The sequence below is a fragment of the Ischnura elegans genome, chromosome 9 (genome assembly GCF_921293095.1).
Source record: "Ischnura elegans chromosome 9, ioIscEleg1.1, whole genome shotgun sequence".
In the NCBI taxonomy this organism is placed as follows: domain Eukaryota; kingdom Metazoa; phylum Arthropoda; class Insecta; order Odonata; family Coenagrionidae; genus Ischnura; species Ischnura elegans.
In genome coordinates, this window is record NC_060254.1 from 103,823,962 (window position 1) to 103,834,149 (window position 10,188).

The 10,188-nt window shown below is 45.5% G+C and overlaps 1 protein-coding gene across 1 annotated transcript; it reads right to left on the reverse strand.

Moving 5' to 3' along the window:
• Positions 1–7,277: 7,277 nt before the first annotated feature.
• LOC124165019 lies at positions 7,278–7,787 on the reverse strand. The gene has a single exon (XM_046542257.1). The coding sequence runs from the start codon at positions 7,785–7,787 to the stop codon at positions 7,278–7,280; it is 510 nt and encodes a 169-aa protein (XP_046398213.1).
• Between the last annotated feature and the right edge of the window lie 2,401 nt (positions 7,788–10,188).

Genomic DNA, 10,188 nt, shown 5'->3' on the forward strand with positions numbered 1-10,188 from the left:
CTAGGACTCCAAGGTTATTTGGGCTCCCTGGTTTAAAACCCTGATCCTGGGGGCATTGGTTTGCTTTCGATTGCCATAAAGAGACGTAATGTATGAGGAGGGGTAGAGGGATGTTCTTCTCCCAAGGAGCAAGGTGCCAGATATACATTTATGGCATTCATTTGTTGGCATAGAAAAATCTCTGATAGATAATTCCATCATTTGTCTCCATGGTCAAGAAACGTAAAGTCGTATATTTCTGGCGTTACTATTAGAAATGGGTCGAATAGCAGATTTCTTGAACTCGAATTTGGAATTTGAATATTATTTTGTTGAATACTTTCGTTTCAATTTCAGTAGATTTTGCTTAAAGACTTTTGCAATTTTTGCTTCTAGGGGGGGCAGCTGCCCCTCACTGGGTACGCACATGTTTACATATGACGTTCTTAATCAATGTGTTTAATACAATCGATTCTTGCTTAATCTGGTTTTAAGTGACTTTTTGCACACAGTCAAGGCTATAAGATGCCTTAGTTCATTGCAAAAATATCTTTTTTAAGTCTATAATCATTTTGCACGCCCAATATCTTCACTTTTCAGCGACTTTGCAGCGGATGAGCGTTAAATCTCAAGCACGTCACACGCTCCCTCATCCCCCTCACTTCCCCACCGTGCGATGTTGGCCACAGCATTCCACCCGAACGGCAGGTGTACTTGCTTATATGGTCTAAGTTTACGATAAACCAGGTTTTTCTCCTCGCCGATTTTTCAAACATACTGAAATATAAATCGAAGGTCATTCTTAATCGTGCTAGTGGTCGTTGTATTACTACTTTCGATACTACCAATTGAAAGTTGAGGCAAAGTGCCAAAAAATAACACCAACATATGTATGATGTTAAATTCGGTCGTAGACTATCTCGAGGTCAGAATTCCAAGCGCTGGAGAGCACGATGCAGTTCTAATAAACTCCAAACAGGGGTGGATCCAGGATTTCTCTCTGGGGGAGAGGACACCAGGATACCTCGTAAAACAAAACGATCACATGACAATGGGACCGTATTAAAAATCTTGCATATTTTTGAGGGGCCTTAAGGGGTGGGGGGGCACGTGCCCCCCACTGGATCCGCCTATGACTGCAAATCATTACAGGCAACCTGCGATTTCAGTTTTTATGTTCACATATCATAGAAAAACCAGGATTACTACATCATGACCAAGGGTATGTGAAACCCAAATGTTACGTCACAGTTGCTGCATCTGATAGAAATTTTAAGCGGCTATTGAAATAAGACAATCTTCATAATAATGAATTTACCAAGATATCAAATAATTTAAAAAGCTGCCACACTTTCAAGAGAAAAAAATCATTCTCTAAGGCCGTAGCAGAACTATTTTTAAATTCTTTAAATCCTAATTTGATGGTTTTTATTCGGAGTTTTCTTGGTGAAAGGATTCACTTGATATCTCAGAAGTTAATAAAGGCAGGGTTGCTGCTAAGAATTAAGGCTGGGGGGGGGGGTTTAGGCACAAATAATACTTATGGGTGTGGGGGTATTGCACAACCTGCCACGGTAAGCGGGATTAGCCGGGGCCCTCCTCCAGAAAATTTTTAAGAATAATGGTTCAAAATGGTGAGTTTTACAGTTTTCTGAGGGATATTTGATTAATCCTGACACTATCCTATAAGTAATCCTAATCTAATTACGTAAAATGGATTAAAATTAAATATTTGTGTGAGCTCTGGGGGGGGGGGCTTTATCCTACAAAACCCCCCCTCGCTGCGCCACTGCATAAGGGGGCAGCTTGAACCTTGTTACCCTTCCTCAGCACTGGCTACAACCAATGGTTTCCACTTTCACGGCTGTAACTTTCAAGGAGAGCCTCCGAAACAATCTCCCCACCCCGAAATAGATGATTCTATCGTACCCCATTCCAAGACTTACACATGCACTTCTTGAAACTATTAGCTTTTGCCGAGAAGGGCAGATGAACGTAAGAGGGGATGACAGTCAGCGGCGGATCCAGGGTGTAGATAGGATATAGACCCCAACTGTGGTACAGAGGTATCAATTTTACACTAGATGAATTATAATTTTGTTCCGACCCCCCACTACTGCTGGGAGGTTACCCCCTCTTCTAGTCCCTCCTTGTAGGGGCGGTCAGGGGTGGTTGGGGGCCTTTGGCAAGGGCTTTCCTTACCGGTGGACTCAGGCCAGTCCTCCCCCGGAAAAATTTAGGAAATTGCATGCTGGGAAATGGATTTTGTTCTATTCTGGATCTAAAAAATCGGATAAAAATAAAATAAAAATAGCAATTTTGTAAGAAAAATAACATGGAAGATGAAATTTTCACTGCTTATAAAATTTAAAAATATATGATGCTCCTATATTATCTATTTAGTGAATTTGTTCCATGAGACCGCACTGACATCTGAAAACCACGTAAAGCAACCATTTCGAATAATCCTTCAAAAAAACCATACAGGTTGCTTTTCATCTTCTAACACCTTTGCTTGCCCTGTTGCCAGATGCAGGGGTGCAGCCAGGAATTAAGGCCGGGGGAGGTTTAGGTGCAACTAAAACCGGGGTGTGTGGTATACCCACCAGGATAAGCGGTAGAGGCAAGATTAGTAAATTGCGGAATTTTAAGATAAATGGTTTAAAATGGTGAGTTTTACGGCTTTGTGAGGGGTTACCTTATTAATCTCTACGCTATTTTATTGGTACTGTAAGATTTACGACCGCTACTGGTCCGTCAGAGGAAGTACAGGGAACAGAATTGAAAGATTTTGTGAGATAAAGACCATTCTTTTATTGATCCCCAACTTGATGTTGCTCTCTCTACATCTCGCACTTGACTCCCTGCTGCCAAGCTGCTTAGACTCCCAAGTCCACCTTAGGCGTCCCCACGTGATCGGTATTCACCTCTCCGATTCGTTGCCATCGCCGTGGCGTGTGAGGCTCGTAGGTCGCTGATGTTGCAGTACCTATTGGTGGGAAAGGAGCGACCGGAAACCAGAGGGATGTGCAGGTAAGGTGCAAGCAGAGGAAAAGAACGGAGAGAGCGTGGGATGCTTAGGTAGGTTCCTTCAATATGAAGAGCCAGCATCCGCTCTCCTACATCGCCTTCCCGCAAAACAAAATTGGACACACAGTGGACAATTTTTTTTTTAAGAAGACATTCAAGATGAAATACCACAATAAACCCAACACTCAATAAAACGTCTGTAAAAATCATACAATCCCGTAATACATAATCATTCCGACCCTTGATCAACAATACAAAGATTAAATACTAATAAACCCAGCATCAACAAAATTTCATTAAACAATGTTCAATCTCACAAGACACAATTTATTTCTTATTATTACGTGGTCGTAGGTTATATGCACCTTCGGCTCTCTCCTCGTTCACCACACTTTCTGCTGGCACATTTACACTAACGTCCTCGTTCTCTGAGCGTGGTCCGGCTTGGCCAGCCGCTCGCGACCTCAAAGGGTAGGGAGAGCGCGCGGGGAGGGTTGGTGAGATAAGGGAGTTGTCGTCTGCGTCGGTGCTCTCGCAGTCTCCGCGGCCTTCCGCGGAATGTGCTTGCGCACGGAATGGGGAAGCAAGGACGTTGGTATCCTCTTCGCGGCCTTCTCTGGGATGTGCGTACTCTTCCAGATTATCACTCTCGCTGGTCAGGGGACTCGCTGGGGGCACTGATGAGGTGGAGGGATAAACAACACTGGGAAGGGGAAAACAGGGGGGGTCTTCCACACTTGGACAGGGCGCACAGCTGGCTCCTTCGTCCTCCGTCGTCTGGGTTTTCCGTGGGCGCCCTCGACGTCGCTCCTGGAATCTGCTAGTTGAAGTGGGAGGGGAAGTACCATGATATGGTTTAAGCCTATTTTTGTGTACAACAACATTTCGAAAGGGAAGCTTCAGCCGCACATTTGTGTCCGAGAGAACTTCAATCACTTCGTATGGCCCCCTCCATGGGCAATGAAACTTCTTAACTCGGCCTGACTTAATTTGGGCATCACTCAAATACACATACTGCCCACACATGTACTTCACATCCCTGCATTTTTTATTGTACTGAATCTCTCGTGTTCTCTGCGCACTCCTACAACTATTGCGGCACTTCGACCTCAGATCCATCAGGATTTTCCGAAGACCCGTAACATAATCGCCGACAATCTTTTTACTCTCTCTGTCCAAACACTCGAAAGGGGTTTTCATTGGAAACCCGAATACAACTTCATGTGGCGAACATGTTGTACTACTATGCGTGCTACTATTATATGCTGTAGTTGCATATTGGAGTAATACATCCCAGCTATTGTTTTTAGAGTTTACGTAATGGCTAATCATAACCGCAATTGTTCGATGAACCCTCTCAATTCTCCCATTGCATTCCGGATGGAAGGGTGTTGTGCGTAACTTCGTAATCTTCAGTAATTTACACATATTTGTAAACAGATCAGACATAAAATTAGACCCCTGATCGCTCAAAAGCTTACTTGGCACTCCAAATTTCAAAACCCACCTATTCACGAAAGCCTCAGCTACAGTCACTGCCGACTGATCCGCCAAGGGGACCATGACCAAATACCGCGAAAAATGATCTAATATGGAGAGAATGTATCTGCTTCCACTCTCCGTCACGGGTAGGGGTCCTACCACATCGACCGCTACGAAATCAAAAGGGGCTTCGGCTTCAGGTAGCTTCTGCAAAGGCGCTCTCGTTCTACCATACGGGCTACGGCGATTGCATGACACACACTCTTTCACCAACCTTTCAACATGCGCTCGCATTTTAGGCCACCAATAGAGAGATTCTATTCTATTGAATGTTGACTGCGCACCTGCGTGGCCAAACAAAGGGTGCTCATGATACTGTCTGAAAACATCTAATCTCATTATCTCCGGAACCACTAGTTTCAATCCATTACGCGTATCTTTGTATAAAAACCCTCCCTTTTCTTCGAAACCTTGTGATGAACGCCACTGTTTACACTGCATATCCCTTACTTGCATTTTTGCTACGTCATCATCAAATATGGTGTCGACGAGCCTCACTTTACGACTCAAACAATCCGCGTTCAAATGTTTCTTCCCCGGTTTGTGAACAACGGAATAGTTATATTCGCCGAGCTTTAACGTCCATCGCATCAACCTACTAGAGGGGTCCTTCATACTGAAAAGCCATTTCAATGCTGCGTGATCTGTCACAATTTTAAAATTTTTCCCAAATAAATAAGGCCTCCAATGCTGAACACTCCAAATGATCGCCAGCAATTCTTTTTCAGTCGTGGAATAATTGATTTCCGCGGTATTTAGTTGCCGAGATGCATAGGCTATTGGATGCTCCTCTCCCGCGACCTCTTGTGATAAGACGGCCCCAAGCGCAAAATTACTTGCATCCGTGGAGAGAATAAAGGGTTTGTTAAAATCAGGGTATACAAGCACAGGGCTACAAGTCAGTGCATCCTTCAAAACACCCATTGCGTGTTGACAATCCGGTCCCCAGATAAACGCTGTCCCCTTCTTCAAAAGCCTTGTAAGGGGCCTGGCCAGCTCGGCGTATCGATCGACAAAGCGTCGGTAATAGTTGGCTAGACCGAGAAAAGATTGCAACTCTTTCACATTCGTTGGGGTTGGGAAGTTTTTCACCGCATCAATCTTTCCCGGGTCGGGCCGCACACCCTTTTTCGAAATAATATGGCCGAGATAATTTACCTGTTCTAAGGCAAAGTGGCATTTTTCAAATTTTAATGAAAGTTTTGATTCCCTCAATTTTTCGAAAACTCGTCTCAATCTCTCGGAGTGTTCTTTAATTCCGCTACTGAATACAATAACATCATCTAAATATACTAAACACTGTAAGGGTTTTAATCCGCGGAGCACTCCGTCCATCATTCGCTGAAAGGTAGCAGGGGCATTTCGCAAACCAAATGGCATTCTAGTGTATTCGTAGTGCCCACTCTCGACAACGAAACCGGTTTTAGGCTGCGATTCAGGGTGCATGGGTATTTGATGATACCCGCTGGTCATGTCTAAGGTCGTGAAATATTTACACCCCCCCAAATAATCAAGAGTATCGACGATATTTGGAATCGGATAGACATCGGGTGTTGTGATGGAGTTCAATTGCCGAAAATCTACACAAAATCTAAAATTTGGCTTCCCATCTGTGGATTTCTTGGGCACGATAACGACTGGTGATGCCCATGGGCTCTCACTAGGTGTAATTATCCCAGCCTCAAGTTGCTCTTGCACAAATTTCTCTACCAATGGCTTCTGATGGTACGGAGTGCGGTATGGGCGACGATATATGGGCTTTACCTCATTAGTAGGTATGTGGTGGTACGCGATATCTGTCGCAGGTAGATTTTCCTTATGACTAAAAAGGTCACAAAACTCCTCCAGAACAGGCCTCAACACATTCACCTCATCAGGCGATAGGTGACTTAGCTTGTCAGCAAAATTTAATTTATCGGTGACATTTTCTATCGTCCCTAATTGGCCAACTCTTACCACATCACTTTCGCCCGCCAACCCTGTAACTAGCTCGTCTACCGTAGCCAATAACGTCCCCTTTGGGAAATTTAATTCCTCTGTCCCAAAATTCGCCACTTGAAAGATAACAGAGTTATCTTCGCCTACGCTGCTCAAACTACGAGCCACGGCACACCCCTCAACATCCGGAATTATGGGTTCCACAATAACTTCGCGACCCTGAAAGGAGGTTTCACTTACAATTGTTGTTCTAATTATTTTTTCGCTCCGCGGCGGCACAGATATAGGATTTGCTAACCTCAACTCTACATTTTTAATAGTTTTTTCGTGTCTTTTAGAACTACTTTCCTTCTTATTAGGGCTAATCTCGTCCTTCAGGTCCTGTTTCTTCTCTACTAGTTCCCCTGTTAATGGCCAACTATTTTTGCCAACAAAAAGTTTACTCCCACTCACATCAATTGATGCCCCATATTTCTTAAGAAAATCCAAGCCTAAAATCCCGTCAAATTCTGCAACTCGCTCAACCACTTGCATATTTACATCATACTTCACTGCCCCCACAAAAAAGGTCACTTCTTTCTCCCCGTAATTCCACATTTTTCCCCCAGCAATACCCAAAATTCTGACCGCAGGTGCTCTGATTTTGTCTGTTCCACATACAGCGCGCCTGATTAGGGAAATCTGAGCCCCCGTGTCTATAAGCATTTTACATTTTCTTCCTAAAATATTAACTACTGCCACCAAATCGCATGAATCCCCCCTACTGCCCACACGAGGTAGGATTACACTTACCAGGGGCCGGATTCGGCGGCTCTTCCGGCCCCAGCGCCGTTTAAATCTCCCGCCTGTTGGACCCCGCTGCGGCTCCTACAATCACGGGCCAGATGATCTCCCCCTCCGCAGATAAAACAGCGCCTTCCTCGGCTGCACTGCTTGGAAAGGTGACCGGGCTGCCCGCAGTTGAAACAGACGCGCTGGCTAGGGGCATGGAATACTCGGCGGGCGGGTGGTCCATCCCTAAGTCCCTCCGCCGGCCTCCTCTCAGTCTCCTGGATCCGGATGGCGTTACCGATGGCAGCATCGAAGGTCTCAGGGGCAGTCAGTCGACACTGATGGCCAACCTCCCCAGTTAGCCCACGTAGGAACGTGTCGAGCGCCCGCTGATCCGCCTCGACACGTCGCTCCGCCACTCGTTCTGCTGGGCCCTCAGTGGAGTAGGTTCGCGCATTTATCGCCCGCAATCGGTCAGCGAATGCCTCAATGCCTTCGCCCGGTGACATGCGGAGGTTCGACAACATCTCCCGGAAAAACCGCGCGCTCTTTTTGGAGCGGTACCGCGCCGTAACGAGAGCCTTAAAAACTTCGTACGAGTCTGCCTCGCGGCATTCGTCTTTACTACGAATGAAAATATTAGCGTCTCCGAGCATACGCAGCTTAGCGACTCGCAATCTATCGGCATCGGACCATCCACCGAGATCTGCGATTCCCTCCAACTTTGAAAAGAAGGCGTCGACATCCTCCTCGACTTTTCCCGAAAACTCGCCAACCGCCGTGAAATATGCGAGCTGTGGTCAAGTTTCTGTCGCGGTTGCCGCGCTGTTATTCTTCAGCCTCTTATTTTCCGTTTCGACCACGCGGAGTCGTTCGCACAGTTCGTTCATGGCCTGCTGGAGCTCCACCTCTCGTCCACCTAAACTGATTCGAGAAGACATGGTCTTATCTTCTGATATGTATCCTCCTCTGACTAAAATCCGACACTTCTGACACCAATGTAAGATTTACGACCGCTACTGGTCCGTCAGAGGAAGTACAGGGAACAGAATTGAAAGATTTTGTGAGATAAAGACCATTCTTTTATTGATCCCCAACTTGATGTTGCTCTCTCTACATCTCGCACTTGACTCCCTGCTGCCAAGCTGCTTAGACTCCCAAGTCCACCTTAGGCGTCCCCACGTGATCGGTATTCACCTCTCCGATTCGTTGCCATCGCCGTGGCGTGTGAGGCTCGTAGGTCGCTGATGTTGCAGTACCTATTGGTGGGAAAGGAGCGACCGGAAACCAGAGGGATGTGCAGGTAAGGTGCAAGCAGAGGAAAAGAACGGAGAGAGCGTGGGATGCTTAGGTAGGTTCCTTCAATATGAAGAGCCAGCATCCGGTCTCCTACAGTACTATCAATCCAATCAAGTATAACGGATTAAACTTAAAAATTTCTCTGAGCTCTGGGGGGGGGGTTTATCCCCCAAACCCCCCCCCTCTCTGCCCCACTGGCTGGATCAGCTAGTATTGTATACTTTGTAAATATTTCACACATTGTGTACAGTAGATATATATTCTGGTTCATGTGTTATCTTATAAGGTGTTGGTAACAACTACTCTTGAACCATATTGTGGCAGATGCATATTTTATGTGATTATTAATCGGAAAAAAAAGGTTGTAGCTCATGTTTCATTTGTTTCCTTCAACGAATTCCAAATCCTCTGATTCAAGTTAATGGAAAAGTTATAAACACTTGTAAATCAAAGTAAATACTTGGAAATAAATTCATCCTCATCAATAATGAAACCATATTTTATAAGGATGAGTCGGTTCTTAAATTTTTTCAGTGATTGGTACTGGTCCAGTTCTCCCCCATCGCTTCTTGGTTCTCGATACTCGGTTCCAAGGATGGACTCAACTAAGGCCCATTCAACAGAAACACTACTAGTTCAGAGATATGTTCACCATTCCAAAGGCCATTAAATAAAGGCATAGAAAACGGTGGAGCTTAAGGTGCGTGGTCTCCCCTTGTTAGTTAAAGTTTATCACCTTGGTGTTAGAGGATTTGCAAACCAGTGGGTAAAATCTTCAAGACAAGCACCAGTCTGTTGTGGTGTCCCATTAGTGTATCTAATGCAGATCTAAAATTAATGAGGTTTCTTGCGGTGTACCTCATGGTCATATTCTTTGTGTTATTCATATTACTGACCTCCCTAAGAAGCTAAGTAAAGTAGAAGGGGCTATATCAATCCCTTATTCAGACGACCTAATATCTGTGCAGATGATACTAGTAAAACAAACGACTAACAAATGCTACAATCGCTCCAGCTATGATCCAGTGGGGTAGCTCAGGGAGCAATAGGAGCGAAAGTGGACCACGAATCAGTAGCATCCGAAGCGGGAGCACTCCGGAGCATGTATTGGACTATGCCCAATACATGCTCCCAACTGATATGACGCAGGCTGCTAGCAGGTGGCAGAGTACCGTGCTAGCTGCTCAAGTAAAAATTTCTCCCTTGAAGCTTGACTGAAACTGGGCTGAAACAACCTTGAAACTCACTGCGTTGCTTCTATGCTGAAACTGCATTGAAATTGAAACAAACCAGTGGAGTTTGGAAGAGGGATGGCAGTGCAGTAGCAGTGCAATTAAGAACTCCAGCTACTCCAATGAAACTGCCTTGGCCGACTAAACAAACTCCCTTGGCTAGCTACACTTAGTACCGTGATCCCGACTTGTTATTAGATACAACAGTTCGGACCCCCCACTACTGCTGGGAGGTAACCCTCAGGCCCCCTCTTCTAGTCCCTCCTTGTAGGGGCGGTCAGGGGTGGTTGGGGGCCCTCGGCAAGGGCTCCCCTTACCGGTGGACTTGGGCCAGTCCTCCCCCGGAAAAATTTAGGAAATTGCATGCTGGGAAATGAATTTGTATTCTATTCTGGAT